General features: G+C 40.6%; 1 protein-coding gene across 4 annotated transcripts; it reads left to right on the top strand.

Annotated features, from left to right (window-relative positions):
- Positions 1 to 1088: 1088 nt before the first annotated feature.
- On the top strand, positions 1089 to 18405 carry cry1b (cryptochrome circadian regulator 1b). 4 transcript variants are annotated; one of them, XM_086298094.1, is made up of 13 exons: positions 1089 to 1329; positions 1411 to 1566; positions 1732 to 2206; positions 12403 to 12511; positions 12896 to 13038; positions 13164 to 13348; positions 13442 to 13530; positions 14050 to 14190; positions 14302 to 14613; positions 14943 to 15094; positions 15568 to 15770; positions 16817 to 16954; positions 17336 to 18405. In XM_086298094.1, the coding sequence occupies exons 3-13, from the start codon at positions 2049 to 2051 to the stop codon at positions 17416 to 17418; spliced, it is 1713 nt and encodes a 570-aa protein (XP_086154220.1). In that variant the 5' UTR covers positions 1089 to 1329; positions 1411 to 1566; positions 1732 to 2048; the 3' UTR covers positions 17419 to 18405. The 4 variants fall into 4 exon arrangements, with proteins under 4 accessions (XP_086154220.1, XP_086154221.1, XP_086154218.1 ...); XM_086298095.1 differs by having other exon boundaries at positions 1089 to 1570; XM_086298092.1 differs by having other exon boundaries at positions 1089 to 1566.
- The last annotated feature ends 1041 nt before the right edge of the window (positions 18406 to 19446 follow it).

Consider the following 19446-nt stretch of genomic DNA (forward strand, 5'->3'; position numbering starts at 1 on the left):
TTTTGTTCTTTAAACAAAACCTGTTAACAAGTTAAATTAAACTTCTATTGCTTGAATTTACACCTAAAATTCAATAACCTGAGTGAAATATCCTTCGATAACCATTCCATCATTAAACCAAAGGTCAAAATGATCATCCTTCTGATTTTTCCAATTGATAATAACAAAATGTAATTTACCATTAATGACACTCTAACAAATGTATGAGGCTGCCTCTTCCTATAATTACAAACAGGGTTACAGTAAAAACAAACAAACAAAGTAATTACATAACGTATAACATTTTAAAATCTACCAGATAGACTATCAAAAACTTAGAAATGAATACCTCTTAACACCTTATTTTAATCTAGTCTTGATATAGTAACCCTGTACCTCACTCAGAGCCAAAGGATACCCAGTTATGACAAATGTACACCAGAGCCCTGCTAGGAGTATGATCTATGTGGGTCCAGTTTTGGTTATTTAATAAAAGTGTCATTTAATTCAATTAAATCACAACTATTGTGTAAGTTTGTACTTTATCATTAAAAAATGATAACGTACGTCATCACCTCAAAGTTTTGCTCACTGTGAAATGAACAGTTTGTCAAGTCAAATGTGTGATATCAAAAAAATTTCACTGTGCACTCTAATGTGGCATTAGCAACCCACGTGACCAACAGCTACATTGCTTTTGCCAGAGTGTAAATTGCCAGTATTATTTAAAGGGTATGTTCAACTTATTTGCCCAGTTTTCATGTAATGCCAGTGTCGTTTTACAGACTTTAGACACAACTGCCATGAAATTAAGACAAAATTCAAATAAAACTTGCAATTTCATTATTGTAATCAAAGTTGTCACACAAAAACGATCTAATTTCTGTCCAAACCAATTAGAGAAGCTCTGTGCAATAGTAATAGTAGTACCTAACTCTACAGCAAATGTTATGTATTAACAACTGCTGATGTCATGTCACATCTTAAGTTTTTATGTAATTTAACGTGGCTCACGGGGTACACATTGGTTAGAGATTACCGCTGATGATGACAATGGGCGGGGTTAGTTATGTCCGACCAAACGCACGGTTGCGGCGCGGTCACGAGAAAGAATCGAGCACACCTGCTCAGAAGCTGGCCTTGCCGCGCGGCATGTGATCATCCGGGTACTTGTGGGTATACCACATAACTGAAACCGAAGTCTCCCATTAGCTGCCTTTAATCTCCCAGTTTAGACGATATTTTCGGGGTTTTCGCTTAAAAACGGAGTTTGTCAGAGATTGTATCGAGAAAACATCGAAATCGATGGTGGAACATTTAAAAATAACCGCAGATAACGCGTAAGCAGAGGTAAGAAAGCACATTATGGAAACGTGACGGGGAACACGTTGCATAACGTTTAATCCTGGCCAATCACGTCGCTCCTTTCAGCCCTGCGTATTCCTGTGGGTGGAGATGTTGATAGCGAGGACATCTTGCATGGCCGACTTAGGCTGGTGATGTAGTTTATGTACAGTGTTTAATATGTTAGTAAGGTCGAGAGAGCGTTGAATTTGTGCAGACTAACCCCGTTTGTGGCAACAAAACGTAAGTATGTACGCGTTTGTACGTTTTGCTAACTACTAGCATATTTTATATGGCCTTCGCCCAAGCGCCGTGTGTTAGCTCATCAAAACAATACATTTGAAACATCGTTTGACTCTGTTAATGTTCTGTTTTCGAACTTAATCATGTTGAATTATTCAATTTCAGCGTTGCTGCTAATTGAGAGAAGAGTTGCAGCCCCTTTCTGCGTCAGCTGCGGTTTCCACCTTTCTACACATGCATTCATTGCTGGTCAGCAGACCCAACGCTGTGGATAAATTCATGGAGCTTGGTTAAGGTCCGACAAACCTTTATCGCCATCCAGGAACGGAGAGCAGCTTTAAAGCTACTTCGGCCTTGGATGTGTATTTGTGACTTTGTTTTTGCCACAGAACAACGTTAGAGGGCGTCGTTTGTTGTTTGTGGGAACTCCTTAATACCTTTTTCACCCCACTAGTGGTAAAATAAAAAATAAGGGAGGCGACATGGTGGTCAATACCATCCATTGGTTCAGGAAGGGACTACGGCTGCATGACAACCCGTCTCTGAAAGACTCTATCCAGGGATCGGACACCCTTCGTTGTATTTATATCCTAGACCCCTGGTTCGCTGGATCCTCCAATGTGGGCATCAACAGGTGGAGGTAAGATGGGTCACATGCTGCTTTAGCTTTTAAGTATGGGTATATAGGAGTGTTATGTGGGTTAAAGGTTTGTTCTTGGTATTCGTTGTTTAAAGCTTGAATCTAGATAACATGGACTTTGAGGCAAACATCTTCATTTACTTTATAAACCTAATCATAACAATTGGTCACTTAATCCTTAAGCGCCTGTCACAAAGTTCATATTATTTAGATTCTTAAGACCTGTGGAGAGCTGCATCGCCACACAATATGGTGTGCTTTCAATTGTCAAAGGGTGTTTAGGTCAAACTTAATCCCTGGTTATAGTTGCTTAGTATCAAGACTTGTGGTATTTTTAGCAATCACCCAATCAAAACTTAATATTGTTTTAGTTGTAACCTTTATCTTCACTAACTGCATACACTCTCTCTTCACGTCGTTGCTTACACTCGTCCAGCTGCTTTTTAACACAAATATCTAATCAGACAATTGCATGGCTGCAACCTAATGCTTTTAGGCATATAGACAGGGTCAAGATGACTTGATAAAGTTTAAGTGACTCGTCAGAATGGGAAAGAAACATAATTTAAGTAACTTTTAATGTGGTGTGGTTGTTGAGACCAGATGGGCTGGTCTGAGTAGTTCAGAAAATGCTGATCTACTGTGATTTTCCAGTACAGCTATCCTTAGTTACAGACAGTTGTTTGAAAAAGAGAAAATACCCAGTTAGGCTGAGTTGCGTAGATCAGAGGAGAATGACCACACTTGTGGGTATTGTAACAACAAGTCAGGTGACCAGTCATTACACCCAAGGTATGTAGAAGAGCATTTCTGAACACACAATAGAGCTGGGCGATAGAACGATAACGATATGTATCGCGATATAACTTTTACTCGATAGAGAAATTAAGCTATCGCGATAGACCTCGCCGCTCTTGTCCTCTTTAAAAAAAAAAAAAAAAAAAAAAGGTCAGCCAATCCAAATTAAGTGGCGCAGAGCCGAACCAATCACAGCCGCAGCGTCACGTCGCGTGACTTGTTACGTACAGCACAAGTGCCAAGCCGCACGTGTGTTTGTTTGGGAAGCAGCCAGCGGGTAATGGAGCCAGCACGTAATGGAGGAAATGAGTGTGCCGACTAGAAAAATCAACCGAGCGTGACCGAAGAGAAAACAGATGATGGTTCCAATGCCGGAGAGATTGTCGAACGGAAGAGCCATAGAAGTTCCGTAGTGTGAAGGTATTTCGGCTATTTCAAGTCTGACAAAAAACAGTAGCGTGCACTGTAAATTGTGCCGAAAGCAAGTCTGGAAATACAATAAACTGGTGCATGCGTCACACTGTGCGCCACGTTATTGTTTCGGTGAAATGAATTTCTACAATACTGTTAATTCTACTCTCTGCAGTGTTTAAATGCTTACATATACACACAGTTACTGTCCGTCCACACATACGACTCGGTTCTGCTTCTATGCCCCAGCTTTTTCCCACCGAGGCTTCTAGACTTCTGATTGGCCAACATTTCTGCACGGTTAGGAATCTAGCGCCACCTGCTGCTTTGGCACGTTCATAGCAGCGTTTTCCTTCATTTCTCCCTTTAAGTGTGGACGGGATTATTTTTTAAAACGAAAACGGAAAATCTCAGTTTTCAAAAATACCCGTGTACGTGTGGACGTAGCCTCAGTCTCTGACTGGAAGCGCTAATTCGTCATTCGGCTTTTGTCAGACTAAAGTAACTGTTAAAACTGTTTGAAAAGCTAAGCTATACAACAAGGAGAGATTGAGAATTTCCTTTTAGTTCTCAGTTTATTTGATATTGACAAAAGTTAGTCAGTTTTGTCTGTTCTTCTGTAAAACAAACTAAGATTTATTTTTAGAATTAATATTTTGTTTCTAAGTGGAATTGACAATTTAGTCTGTTTCGTTTGTTCTATTTTGACACTTAAACGCTTTAGCGGCTGCCTTTTGTGTAGTTTGCAATATTTGCCTTTATTTATCTGAAAAAGTCTCATGTTCCTTAAGTACATCTACCCTGTTGAACTTATTATGGGAAATAAATATTTAAATAAAAACAAGCTGCTGATTATTTCACATTTTACTTGTGAGCAACGGCACATTTAAATCTTACAAATATAGTTATTTGGCTTATATCGTTATCGCCTGAAATGAAAAAAACATATCGTGATATGAAAAAATCTCATATCGCCCAGCTCTAACACACAACATGTCAAACCTTGAAGCAGATGGACTGTAACAACAAAAGACTTCAGCAGGTGCCACAACCCTAAGCTTAAAAATGAGAAACTCAAGCTATGCAAAGATTGGTGTAAACAACATAAAAGCATGAGTTTATCGTGGAGGGTATTTTCTTCATACAGTTTGGATCCCTTAGTACCTGACCATTGTTTAAATGCCACAGCCTATCTCAGTATTGTTGCTCAGTATTGTTGTCAATCCTTTTATGACCACAGAGTGATCATCTTATGATGGCTGCTTCCACCAAGTGAGAAAGCTCAGATGATCTCAAACTGGTTTCTTGACCATCACATGAGTTCACAGTGCTCAGTTGCCATCCACATGTACTAGATCTCTATCCAGTAGAGCACCTTGGAGATGTGGTGGAATGGGAGATTTGCATGATGGATGTGGAGTTGCCCAGTCTGCAACAGTTGTGCGACGCTGTCATGTTAATATGGAAATCCCTCGGGAATGTTTCTAGCACCTTGTTTAAACTGGCACAAAATTAAGAAAGTTCTGAAGGCAAAGGGGGGAACCAACACAGTACTAGCAAGGTGTTACTCCAGCACGTTTTGTAGAAGAGTTAGGGGAGAGAAGCAGGGCAAAGTGGCTCTCTAACATTAACTAACTAGCATACTGTTTTATTAAAAAACGTTTGGTTTGTTTTCTGAAGCACTTATCTAATTCAGAATGGAGAATTATGTAATTGCACATCTTTCCATAGATGATGGGAATTTGATTGAACAAAAAAGTGCTCATTTTGATCAGGCAGACAAGTCGTTAAAATAGTAGTTTTAAAATATTTACATTCATTCTTTAGGGGGTGGTACTTTGCAGCTGTTTTTTAAGCATTGATTTGCTGCAATATTATAATTTTATGCCTATTATTTGGTCCTCTTCCAACAGCAAAGGTACACGTAATTGGAAAATGAGTACAACACTGAGAGAGGACCATGTCATGTCATGGACAAAATATTGAATTTGTCCCCTTAAAGCATAAATCTGCCCGACTAGTTTCCCTTGTAAGGCTGGACATTAATCAAATTTTAATATTGATCACAATTTTAGCCCCAACCAATATTAAAAATTTGTTAATAGAATTCAGAACAAACAAAATGCTACCTAATGGGGATTTATATTTCAGCAGGAAATTTATTGTTGATTTCTGCTGTGCATCTCCAGGTGCTTTTTTTTTTTTTGCCACACTTTTTGAACCTCAGTGAGAGAATGACGGTCACACCATCATCATCATCATCATAAGATAAGATAAGATAACCTTTATTAGTCCCACACGTGGGAAATTTGTTTTGTCACAGCAGGAAGTGGACAGTGCAAAAGTTATGAGGCAAAAATTAGAATACAATAAGAATAAATACAGTACACAACTGTACAGAATAGAATAAAATACTATATACAGTAGAATAAAATAAAATAAATATACAATAAGATAAAAATAGAATACAAATACAAATACTATATACAACTGAGTAAAAATACAACGATGACAGAAAGGATTATTGCACTTAGTATTATTGCATATGTATGGATGTGTGTGCTTGATCAGTTAAAGTCTTTATTATGGAGTCTGACAGCAGTGGGGAGGAAAGACCTGCGAAATCTCTCCGTCCCACACCGTGGGTGCCGCAGTCTCCCACTGAAGGAGCTGCTCAGTGCTGTCACAGTCTGCTGCATGGGGTGGGAGATGTTGTCCATCAGGGATGACAGCTTAGCCGCCGTTCTCCTGTCACTCACCACCTCCACTGGGTCCAGAGGGCATCCTAGAACAGAGCTGGCCCTTCGGATCACCCTGTTCAGTCTCTTCCTGTCCCCAGCAGAGATGCTGCCGCCCCAGCAGACCACACCATAAAAGATAGCAGAAGCCACAACAGAGTCATAGAAGGTCTTCAGGAGTGGGCCCTCCACTCCAAACGACCTGAGTCTCCGCAGCAGGTACAGCCTGCTCTGCCCTTTCCTGTAGAGGGCGTCTGAGTTATGAGTCCAGTCCAGTCTATTGTTCAGATGAACACCAAGGTACCTGTAGCTGTCCACAGCCTCAATGTCCATACCTTGGATGTTCAGTGGTTGCAGTGGAGAATGCTTGTGCCTGCGGAAGTCTACCACCAGTTCCTTGGTTTTACTGGCGTTGATCTGGAGGTAGTTCTGCTGGCACCAGTCCACAAAGTCTTGGGTCAGACCTCTGTACTCCTTGTCGTCCCCATCAGTGATGAGGCCGACTATTGCAGAGTCATCAGAACTTCTGCAGGAAGCACTGGGTGGAATTGTGGGAGAAGTCTGGAGTGTAGATGGTGAAGAGGAACGGAGCCAGAACCGTTCCCTGTGGGGCCCCCGTACTGCAGACGACCCTGTCCGACACACAGCCCTGAGTCCTCACATACTGTGGTCGGTCGGTGAGGTAGTCCAGGATCCAGGTAGTGAGGTGATGGTCCACTCCAGAGTTCACCAGCTTGTCCTTTAGAACCGAGGGAAGAATGGTGTTGAAGGCACTGGAGAAATCAAAGAACATGATTCTCACAGTGCTTCCAGCGGTCTCCAGGTGAGCGAGGGAACGATGTAGGAGGTGAATGACGGCATCATCCGCTCCAATGCCAGGCTGGTAGGCAAACTGAAGTGGGTCCAGTGATGAGCTTATTAGGCGCCGAAGCTGAGCCAGGACCAACCGCTCCAGGGTCTTCATCAGGTGGGATGTCAGAGCCACCGGCCTGTAGCTGTTGAGGTCCTTGGGGCGTGAAGTCTTTGGCACTGGTACAACACAGGAGGTTTTCCAGAGCTGTGGGACTCTTCCCAACCTCAGGCTCAGGTTGAAGAGGTGCTCCATCACCCCACACAGTTGGTCCGCGCAGGACCTGACGACCCTCGAGCTGATGCCATCTGGACCCGCTGCCTTCTTGCCATTAATCCTCCTCAGTTCCCTCCTAACCTGGGTGGTTGAGAGAGACAGGCTGGAGCCTTGTGTTGAGTGTGTATTGGATGCTGCAGTTGGGGGTGGGGGGGAGTGAGCAGGGTGAATAGAGGAGGTGTGAAGTGTCTGAGGTGGAGCAGCAGCAGTGGGGGTGGGTGAGTCTGCAGCCGATGTTGCAGACTGCCTCATGGCTGAATCAAATCTGTTGAAGAAATGATTCAGTTCATTTGCCCATCTCACATCCCTCCCAGGCAGAGAGTTCTGCTGTTTGTGGCCCGAGATGGTTCTGAGGCCTCTCCAGACTTCACCAACGTTGTTTTGTTGAAGCTGGTTCTCCATCTTCTGCCTGTAGCTGTCCTTCCCATTCCTTATCAGTCCCCTCAGCTCTCTCTGCACCCTTTTCAACTCCTCTTTGTCTCTGGATTTGAAGGCCCTCCTCTTCTGCTTGAGGACGGTTTTAATTTCTGGGGTAATCCAAGGTTTGTTGTTGGAGAAACACCGTACAGTCCTGGTAGGTACAGTGTTATCCACACAGAAGTTTATATAGTCAGTAATGCATGTAGTAAGGCTGTCGATGTCCTCTCCGTGGTCATCACAAATCACCTCCCACACAGTCGACTCAAAACAATCCTTAAGAGCCTCCTCGCTCTCCTCTGACCATCTCTGTACTGTGCGGGTGGCTGGTGGCTCCCTGCGCACTAAGGGCTCATACACAGGGACAAGGTGCACCAGGTTGTGATCAGATCTGCCCAGTGGAGGGAGAGGTGATGAACTGTATGCCTCTTCTGCATTGGCATACAGTAAGTCCAGTGTTTTATTGACTCTGGTTGGGCAGGTCACATACTGGGTGAAGGTGGGCAGTGTGGAGTCCAGTGAGGCATGATTGAAGTCCCCTGATATTATGAGAAGGGCTCTCGGTGATTGTGTTTGCAGTCTGCTGACCACAGAGTGGAGAGAGTCACAGGCTGCATCCGCGTTGGCCGAGGGGGGGACATACGCTGTTATCGCGATAACATGCGAGAACTCCCGGGGCAGGTAGTACGGACGCATGCTAACGGCTAACAGCTCAATGTCTCTGCTGCAGAGTTGCTCTTTTACAGTGATGTGCCCAGGGTTACACCATCTGTCGTTCACAAAAACTGCCAGTCCCCCTCCTTTCCTCTTACCGCTGTCTCTGGTCCTGTCCGCTCGCAGCAGCTGGAATCCCGGTAGTGTCACGCTTGTGTCCGGAGTTAGCGATGTTAGCCACGACTCCGTTAGCATCATGATGCTACATTGCCGGTACTCCCTCTGTGACCAGGTTAGCGACGTCATCATCATCATCATCTCAGTACAAGGGATAATAATCATAGCTTTAATATAAGGGCACATATCAGCAAATTCCTGGAGTGAAATTGCTGAAACTGTAGGAATCGATGTGAGGGAATCTAGAATCTAAAAAAAAATGTGATTAAAAAACAGTAGGGGACCCAGGAGGTGAAAAGCCCCATCATTTTATCTGTCTCTACTGGCTAAAACACCAGTACACGCCCATATGACAATTAATACATAATGCACACGGCAACGTCCTCAGCCACTTACATAGGTCATGTTGTAGGCTCTGCAAGGATCCCCTGCAGAAGTCTAAATCGAGCCTCAATCAGCACCTGCATGTGCCAGTCACACCTGTTTTCTGCACCATGCAGCTTGAAGTTTCCTGGGTGTTTTGTGGATGAGTAACACTGCATTAAGACAGACGTATGAATGAACTATAACATTATGATTAATGTTGTTGTTTTTTTAAGCCTGCTGCTATTACTACATACTATTTTGAGTAAAATTTCAAAGTGTGGACATTACTGTTTCAAGACAAACTGCCAAGGCTGACATTTTCTCTACAAAATGCCTTTTGTAGATGAGTTGGAAAAGATGGTGCAGAAAGCTGCATCTGGCCAGAAGGAAAAAACGCACAAACCTGGAAGAGTTGGCAAGATTTGTAGAAAATACACGCTGGCAATAAGCAGATGCATGGGTACCAACGGCTACACCCTCGCACCCACAATAAAGAGGATGTATGTTGCACGACAAGACGCGATAAGATGGCTGATCAGTTTGTTTCACTAACTCATCTACACAGGGCATTTTGTAGAGGATATGTCAGGTGTGGCAGTTTTTGTCTTGAAACAACAACGGTTTTCACCTTGAGCTGCTTTAGTGACCAAGATCTTGACCAATTCCAACTAGTTGGTAATATTTTTTTTTCTTGTTTTATAGTATTTTTTTTCTTCCCAGAATGCTCAAATAATTTTCATCAGATTTAGTAATTTAAAAATAAATGATGATATTGTTGATGGTTAATTGTAAAAATCTCCAAAACTTTATTCATTCTCTTTAAACCCACCCTTTGACATTAGTTTCAGTTTGATAGTGGATCTTGGGGGAAGCTGCACACAGTGCATATGTTACAAGAAAGCAGTGAGTGAATTCTTTTTGCTATATTTATTTATTGCAGATGTTCATATGTTACATTACATTACTAGTCACATGTTGCACCAGTGTCCAGCTCTTTTTGTCTTTAAAATCAGTTCACTGTGGTTAAAAAAATATTTATTACTTATTTATTTATTGCTGAGTCTGTGTGAAAGAGAGGGCTTTCACCATTTATATCCAAAGAAGGACATATAAAGGTTGCAGGCAGTAAGCTTGCTGCCCAGCTACTCTGACAAGCTATTTTTTTTCCTGCTTACTGACTCTGCTGTTCAACTCTGAATCAGGGGCTGCAAATTAGGGGCTGCAAATCTGGGTCAGTATGTTGTTATGGTCATTACATCATCCATCCTCACTGCTTTGACCTATATTAAACACACACACCCCTTTAGTCAACTACACCATGTCATTTGTGTTATTACATGCACACTATTTTTAGCTTATCCCATACGTCTATACAGCCGCATTTGTTCACAATGTTGCAAGCAACTATAACTGCTTAGTTTTACTACCACTGGTACACTGATTTAGATTGAACGGAATATGTTTGAGTTCTTATGGAAGTGCTCTCCCTGTCTTGTCTCCATTTTCATGCTGAAACAATACAAACTGGTCAGTAATTTGTGCTTTGTAGCTTGTGAACCTTAATGGAAAAAAATGATGGATTATTTATTTTCAATAAATGCTGAAGAAAACCCATGTTTTAACCTTGGATACACTCTGTTACATAAAGCACTAAACTGAAAGGGAAAATTAGGCACAGAGAAAAAGCTGGCTGTAAATAAAAGGTGATTATTGAGACCTCAGATTGGTCGGAATGGCTCAGAATGGGAGCTGGAGTGGTGAGACAGAGAAGCATACTGGGGTTAGTGGAGCAGAGGTTTACTGAGGGAAGCTGACCAGACAGAACAGAATTCAGAAAGTAGGGAGTTAAGCTGATCTGTGCAAGCAGTGCCAGAGTGTTAAGCTAAATCTAGTAGCAGAAAACTGCAGTGAGCAGGAAGATTTGCAAGGTAAATGGAAGACGGCACAATTTCTAATACTGCACACATGCATATAGAGACACTAAACTGGAGCAGAACTTCACCAGCTGCACATTAGTCAGTTTTCAAGTCTCTTCAAGCTCAGCTCTGACACATCGTTGACTCCACTAACCATCAAACACACCCATTTCCACTGCCACAATACAGCAGACGCACACTGCAGCACAGAGAGAGGAGGGGAAGCCAATCCAGAAGTGATTATAGGTCAGTGTGACCCAGAAAGGAATATCGAGGGAGTGTCAGAAGGGAAGACCAGTGTAACAATGGGAAATTAAGAAATACTGTAATCTGTGGGAATATTATGATACATTACTTCCATAATGTATCATTACTTCATTACTTCCATACAGTTAAAGGGTTTTTAATTTGTAGAATTAGAAGATAAGAGAGCCGTTATTAAAACTCTTGTGGATAATAACTCGAGTGTATTAAATGAGGATATGAAGGCATGAGAGTATTTGTCAGAAGATACAGGTAGTGTGCTGATAACTGATTTTTAAAATTTACTCCATATCTGCTTGCCAAAGCCAAACTCTTTGTTAGATCTTGAATTATATTATGAAATCCTAGTAATAAAGCAATTATTATTTTTAGGTTGTGGTTTAGGTGTCAGTTACTATATAAATGCCACTCGGATGTTAATGGAAGACAATGGACGTGACTTAAGGATTTTTTTTTTTTTTAAATTATGTTAGATGTTGTTGTTTTTTGTTTTTGTTTGTTTTTTAGTTTTGTTTTGCTGCTGGGTTTGTAGATAAATTGTTGAGAAAATGTTTGTTTAAAGGCATAAGTCATGAGTGCTCCTACAGTATACATGCTCTGCTTTTTTGCCAGTAATATTTACAGCAGTTTCACCAGAAGAGGGCTGCATGTTCACATGAATACACTGCAGTATCTATGTTGCTGAAAGAAACTGTCTGCTGTTTATTTATTGTGTTTTGTCCATATCTCATGATGTCATCAGTGATGTTCTAAAATTATATATATTTTTATGATGATGGTGGTAATGAAATGGAAATATGTTAGATTTTTTTGTGTTTTCTGTCCACAAATGCAAAATAATCAAGTTTTGGCAATCCAACATAATGCATTTTTGGACATGCAACAGTGCAACATGGTGCATTTGAACCTTTCCACTTTTAAAAACGTCTGGCACCATATTGTCAAATATTTAGCTCTTTAGACCTTAGAACCTGCTAAGATAACCCAAAATGATAGCAGAAATTAGTGAAGGTGATCTCTGCCCTTGAAAAAATGGAAACTCTCATAGTCATCAGAAAACGTCTATATTCAGGTATCAAAAGTCATGAGTGAGGGTACCGGAGAGCTTGTTGCATGTTGTTTTATGGGAGAAATGGTTAATCTACTAAAAACTATTTCTATACTGAATTTATTAATTGTAGTCTATTACAACTTTTCCATTCCTTGTGCCTGTTATCATTGGTCATATGAGACTGATACGGTTTTACTTAATCAATCAATTGTAGCCAATTATTTGATCCTTCTGGGGTTTTTCTTTTAATTTTTTTGTTTGCTTTTTTTAATAAATAGGTTTTTGCTGCATTGTTTAGAAGACTTGGATGCCAGCCTGCGCAAACTCAACTCCCGCTTGTTTGTCATTAGAGGCCAGCCTACAGATGTCTTCCCTCGTCTGTTTAAGGTACGAGTTTTGGAATAGAAGATGCAGTCCTGCACTTTACTTTTACTTCAAATAAACCTAATATAATGAAAGGGATTTAAAAAATAAAAATAAAAAAGGTGCAAAATTGTGTCTGCTGAACTTAAACAAAGGAGATCCAAAGTTATTACATGGATGTTCAGACTGAAAAATCTATTTCCCAAATATCGATGTGTGTGTGTGTGTGTGTGTGTGTGTGTGTGTATTTGTTAGAAAAACACATGTTTCTAGTTGTGTATGAAATGAACTGTATGCGATTTTAAGTTAATCACCGTTCCATTTTGCTGTCAATGACTTTCAAATGTTGCATGCATTCAATAAAATGCAGCAGATGTGTAAACACTACTGTTTTTCGTTGTTACCCAGGAATGGCAGATAAACCGTTTATCTTATGAATATGACTCTGAGCCTTTTGGCAAGGAACGTGACGCTGCCATCCAAAAACTAGCCAATGAGGCTGGGGTGGAGGTCACGGTGCGGATTTCACACACCCTCTACAATCTGGACAAGTGAGTGACTGTATAGAGTAATTAAGCTGAAAGTCTCATAGTAATGAACCAATTTTAAGGCAGATTGTGACCACCTACTCTGTCTCTGCAGGGACTGCCTTTTAATACATTTTTCTCTTTCATAGGATTATAGAACTTAATGGCAATCAGCCTCCACTCACCTACAAACGCTTCCAGGCTGTAATAAATCGAATGGATGCCGTCGAGATGCCAGCGGAGACGATCACATCTGAGGTTCTTAAAAACTGTGTCACACCAATCAGTGAAGACCATGATGAAAAGTTTGGGGTGCCCTCCCTTGAAGAGCTTGGTAAGTTTTTGTGTTTATGTGTTTTCTATCATCCATCTGTGTCAGAGTTGGGGGCAAACTGCAGTTTTTAAGTTGAATGTGGTACTTTTTCAGGTTTTGAGACAGAGGGTTTAACCACAGCAGTGTGGCCTGGAGGAGAAACTGAAGCCCTCATGAGGCTAGAGCGGCATCTCGAGCGGAAGGTAAAAATACATCTTACTGAGAACAAAGTGAAAAATTAATTTAGAAACTTCCTCGGGTTTTATGTCTTAAAAAAAGAAATGTCTTCCTTACATGTGCAGTGAATTGTTCAGTGTATATACAGGTGTAAGAGAAATATGCACTTTAACTGGATGATCGCTATTTCTCAGATTTTTGACTACATTTCTTTATTGCTCTTAACATAGTACATCATGTGCATAGAGGTCAGTAATCCAGTTTGTGTTTTCTCTTTTTTCCTCACATTACTTCCAGTATCAAACCAGCTGAGTTCCTCTTGCATTATTTTGCGCTTAATTATTATTAATTTATTTTTTTTGTACTGAGCTACAACAAGAGTGTAATATCTGTCAAATGTCGTCATTAATGATCTTCAGTAGTGACTTTATTGAAGGTTAAGTTTTGCTGTCGGAGACTCAGAAATGTAACATCTCATTTATTGTCAGTTATTCAGATGAAGCTGACTAACCTTTTTTATTTATTTATTTATTTATTTTAAACAGGCCTGGGTTGCAAACTTTGAGCGTCCACGTATGAACGCTAACTCTCTGCTGGCCAGTCCAACAGGCCTCAGCCCCTACCTGCGCTTTGGATGTCTCTCATGCCGGCTCTTCTACTTCAAACTTACTGATCTCTACAGAAAAGTACTAATGCCATAGTATTATATTTGTTGGGCTTAGAGGCTTTAGCGTCTGTTTTCAAATTTGTATTTTTTTCTTTCATAAGCCTAAATCAGCTGTCCATCATCCCATCAGGTCAAGAAGAACCACACACCACCACTGTCCTTATACGGCCAGCTGCTGTGGAGAGAGTTCTTCTATACAACTGCCACCAACAACCCCTGCTTTGACAAGATGGATGGCAACCCCATTTGTGTCCAGATACCCTGGGACCGAAACCCAGAGGCACTGGCCAAGTGGGCAGAAGGACGAACGGGCTTTCCTTGGATAGATGCTATTATGACCCAGCTGAGGCAGGAGGGGTGGATCCATCATTTGGCAAGGCACGGTGTTGCTTGTTTCCTCACCAGGGGAGACCTCTGGATCAGCTGGGAAGAAGGCATGAAGGTAAGAACGGAGAAAAGGGAACAAGTGCTTACATGAGGCTAGATTTTCTAAAGCCAAAAAAAATAATAAATCTGAAGATGTAGAGGAGTCAGGTTTATTCCCAGCCTTATTGAAGAACAATATCCTGAAAGGTTATTATAGATTTTTATGTCCAGTGAAGCCAAAATCATGTTTCCTGCACCAGATTTAAGTGCACATGAGTCACTCTGGTTATTATTCATTGTTTAAAAGTGCACTTAAAGAAGAGTCAGAGTAAATTGGGTACCTTGCTGTTGTCTTCTTTCTCTCATTTGTTGTTGACCATTTTCTGTTTGTTTTTTTAAAAACAGGTTTTTGAAGAGTTGCTTCTGGATGCAGACTGGAGTGTAAATGCTGGCAGCTGGATGTGGCTTTCTTGCAGTTCATTTTTCCAGCAGTTTTTTCATTGCTACTGCCCCGTGGGATTTGGACGACGCACCGACCCAAATGGCGACTATATACGGTCAGCGAGACATTTTATGAAGTATCACATGAAAATAGGAACAATAGTGTGGGTATTTGTGTATCCCTACAGTCATTTCAAGTAACTAAGTACAATCTCATGGTTAACTTGTGGGGAGGGTTTTGTTTTTTGGGTTTTTTTTGTAGCGTCACATGGGTGAGGTTACAAAAGAGAACATTGAACTTTGTTTAGCACTTTATATAATTGTTAGTGTATTTGGGATAATGTGGCCTGTGTTGCACCACAGAAGTTCTCCTGAATATGAAATGTGATACAGTCATGTGGTGTAATTGGTAAACACTGATGAGAATTTGGCATGGGACAAAAAGAATGCACTTTGAGCCACAGTATTAACTGCATGTGTGCCAGCTAATGTAACATGAAATGCAGTACATCCATGAACTTGGACCAGTCTGTTACATTAGTCTACATTACATTGTGTCATCTTCGTCTGATTTTGTGTCTGCTTGCAGGCGTTACTTGCCGATATTGAGGGGTTTTCCAGCCAAATATATCTATGACCCTTGGAATGCCCCAGATGAAGTACAAAAGGCAGCCAAGTGCATCATAGGAGTCCACTACCCCAAACCCATGGTGAACCATGCTGAGGCCAGTCGCATCAACATTGAGAGAATGAAGCAGATTTACCAGCAGCTTTCCTGCTACAGAGGACTGGGTATGGATGCCAGCTAGATACTAATTAAATGTCATGGCATTATTAATTTTGCTAAGTGTACCATTCAGATAAACATTTTATCTGCTGTTTGTGAGGATGACTGATCTTGTCCTATGACTTTTTTTTTTCTCCTGATAAATGCACAGAACCTTATTATACCTTCATTAGGATGTATTAGGATAAATTCTAACTCATAAGTACAGGTGACTGCCGGAATCTCCATAATACTCCTACCATCGTATTAAATTACATCTGCAACTCAACACACAGAGAATATGTCTGTGAAGGTTCTCAGTCATCCAGGTCATCGTAGTCAAAGGAGCTTGCAAAGAAAAGCGTCTGGACTTCTTTAAGTTGCTTGAAGACGTTTCACCTCTCATCCGAGAAGCTTCTTCAGTTCTAAGGTCAAATGGTGGAGAGTCCCAGATATAAACCTAGTGGGAGTAACCCCCCACAGAGGGACAAAAGGACCCCTGATGATCCTCTAATCGCCTGAGCCAAGGTGTGAAACTGGGCGTGGGTCCCAATCAGCCAGAGTTTCGGGTGTGTTCATTGTGAAACCTGGCCCCACCTTATCATGCGAATTCCTGAGATCAGATCTCCCACTACTCCCACTAGGTTTATATCTGGGACTCTCCACCATTTGACCTTAGAACTGAAGAAGCTTCTCGGATGAGAGGTGAAACGTCTTCAAGTAACTTAAAGAAGTCCAGACGCTTTTCTTTGCAAGCTCCTTTGACACAGAGAATATGTTTGACACATGGTAACAGTTTGAACCCAGAAGTAGTAGTAGTAGTAATAATAATAATAATAATAATAATAATAATAATAATATCCATCCCATTCATTTTCTTCCAATTATCCAATTTTCGTGAGTGGGCTGGAGCCTATCACCCACTCTGTTGCAGGGCTAATAATAATAAATATAATTGTTGTTTGTTTGTTTGTTTTGTTTTGTTTTTTTTGTTGTTGTTTGTTTGTTTTAAAATAGCCCAATAGTTAATATTTTAACTATTTTAATTTGAAATCCTTTTGTTGTCTCACAGGTCTGCTGGCAACAGTCCCTGCCAATTCCAACTTTGGTGGAAATGGCACTAATCCCAGAGCAGTCTGCACAGTGACCAATGAAGGTGCAGGAGGGTCCTCTAAAGACCCCTCTGTGCAGGTGGGAATGTCTCAAACAGGTACGTATTGAATATTTATTTATAGTCACACCTACAACATTGAAAATCTTGATTTATTGCAAAATACAATTTCTGAGAGTCATCAGACTCACACTAAAATAAATACTCATGAGACTGCAGTGGTAGGAAGAGTAATGTTAAATATATGAATTCCCTACCTGTAGGCTTTTTGATAACTATTGAGAACTAGAAACTGAGGATTAGGCTTTATTACAGAGGACAGCTGAATTACTGTTGTTCTCGAGAAGCTACTGGAAACCGATAAAGCCGAGCTAAAATTGTGGACTGAAAAAATTAACATTTAGCATTTTTGTACATTTTGCGAATAGGCATGTATGCAGTTTGTTTGCAAATTAATTGTATGTTATGTTTTTAAAACAGAACGAGCACAGTCTGTGCAGAAGCGTCGTCATGAAGAGACTCCCCTTGAAAGCAGCTCTAAATCCTGGAAGCAGAGTAAATAGGGTGCTGAAGACAGAACAAGGATTCCTCAGTCTGTCTGTATCATCTGGGTAGCATCCCCCCTGCATTGCCCCAAATAACGAACAGTAATAGCTAAAAGTACCAACCATTGTAGAGCACGAAAGGGAGGGGGGAACTGGATTTATCTTCTATCTTTTGACTTTTAGGCTTAAAAACTCTTTAGTACATGACATTCAAATTATCAGGACTTGACTCGATCGGATACATTATAGATCTCAGGAACAGATGAAAAGTTAACAGAAGGAATCTGCAAAAGGGGTAAAGCAGCAAATACAGCTGAGTATAAAATCTTCTCATCAGGATGTTGTGAAGCTACCTATTGTCTTCCACTACAATATGTAATTGTACAAATGCTGAAACTAGTAGCCAGTGCGCTTTACCCCCCCTACACTCCACATTAATGAGGTCAGAACATGATCAGGCTCTGATTGGAAGGTGAAACACAATCAGTGATTTTCAGACAGCCTGATCTGATGCTTCAGCTTCCACACTATATGTAAAAATGTCAGAATAAAAAAACTATTCCCATTAGAGTGACAGAACCGTAGGAGTTTTGTTTTTTTTGTGTTCAGCTGACACTATCACTCACTTTTAGTAAACTGACTTAAAGTAAAATGACCTGGATAAACTTTCTTTTTATTTTTTAACAGCCCTCTGTATCTTTAGCACCATTATTACAGCCATACAATATTGATTGTAAATAAGGTTAGCACGTTGTTAAAGCAGGCCATACAAAAGGCGTCATACGTTTTGTAAATATTTCTTTTTAATTTCCAACTTTTGTATATTTGGTAACAGGATCTCAAAATTCCTTTGTAAATAAAGCTACCAAAAAAAACTCTGGGGGAAAAAAGTTCTCTGAAAATGTGCAAGCCCCCCCTCCCCCCTTCTCCCATGTGATCATAAATCTGTTATTTTTGTATCAATTACCAAATTACAATTGTATTGAAATAAAGGATGAAATATTATTGCGTTCTCATTTCTTATGATACCTCAGATGTTTGTTCCTGTAACTCATTTCATGCTAATTTTATTCACTGTTTGCCTTCTTCAATATTCCAACCTGAAGTAGACACTTCCTCAAATTTGTTTCACAGCAGACATATTGACTTGATAAATTAAGCATTTGTGGCATTTTAACCACGATGATTCACTTCCAAGTGTCCCAGGGAACCGTATGGATAACGGCAACACCCCCCCTAAGAGGAATGAAGCTGTCGTTAACACACCTGCTTTTCCTGCTGTGAAACTTCAACTTGTCTATGAAAAGTCATGTGTGGTTGGTGCCAAGTTGGAGTTATCCAGCCACCATTTAGATCCAATTTACATGGTGACAGATTAGCCAAAAGACCCTTCCCTTTATTCACTGACCTACTGAATCTGCACTAAACTTGTCTGAAACCTACAAGTAAGAAATGATGTCAGGCCCTGCATTAAAACATTTAAACAGAAGTTATATATTGGTCTGAACCAGAGTTTGTTCACTCAGCATCCTTTATGAAGTTTGTCCACCTTTAAACTCAGGCTGTAAATGTTGCAACAGATATTGTGAAAGACTGAAACTATCCCAGCAGTTGTGTGTATTTAGAATACAGAACTGAGGCTCATTTCTTCATTTTACAGGAAAATAGTTGATTTGTTGAAACGTGTATGTATACATTATACATGGCATATAAGCCAGCACAGCCTGAAAACTTGAATAAGAAAGCTTAGCCAAGGAGACTTCAGGAATGGGTTTCTGGGCTTCTTGGATGTGCTGCACACCACGCCATGTTTTCAGCTTGTAGCCATTTGGGAATCAACACACAACCCTAGTTTATCCCTGGAGTTGGATACCTTTTTTTTTAAGCTTGATGGTTGAGATGTCAGTGCTAAGTGGACAAAAAAACCCGAAATTTCTTTGAAAATAGTCAGGTCCAAGGACTGTACAGAAAAACCACCTATATTGTCCAAAGAACCAAAGAAAAACTGAAAGACATTTAGAACAGCTGGAGAACCATTGCTCACTT

Source organism: Aulonocara sp. 'chitande type north' Nkhata Bay, linkage group LG7 (assembly GCF_057382095.1).
Source record: "Aulonocara sp. 'chitande type north' Nkhata Bay isolate Kocher_YH1m ecotype deep benthic linkage group LG7, A_spYH_male_GT1.1, whole genome shotgun sequence".
In the NCBI taxonomy this organism is placed as follows: domain Eukaryota; kingdom Metazoa; phylum Chordata; class Actinopteri; order Cichliformes; family Cichlidae; genus Aulonocara; species Aulonocara sp. 'chitande type north' Nkhata Bay.

Bases quoted from the DNA above. Each gene is read 5' to 3' on its own strand.
- cry1b (XM_086298095.1), top strand. From the start codon at position 2,049: ATGGTGGTCAATACCATCCATTGGTTCAGGAAGGGACTACGGCTGCAT. The intron at 14,191-14,301 runs GTACTAATGCCA...TCATCCCATCAG, and splicing joins TTACTGATCTCTACAGAAAA to GTCAAGAAGAACCACACACC. The intron at 15,771-16,816 runs GTATGGATGCCA...GTTGTCTCACAG, and splicing joins TTCCTGCTACAGAGGACTGG to GTCTGCTGGCAACAGTCCCT.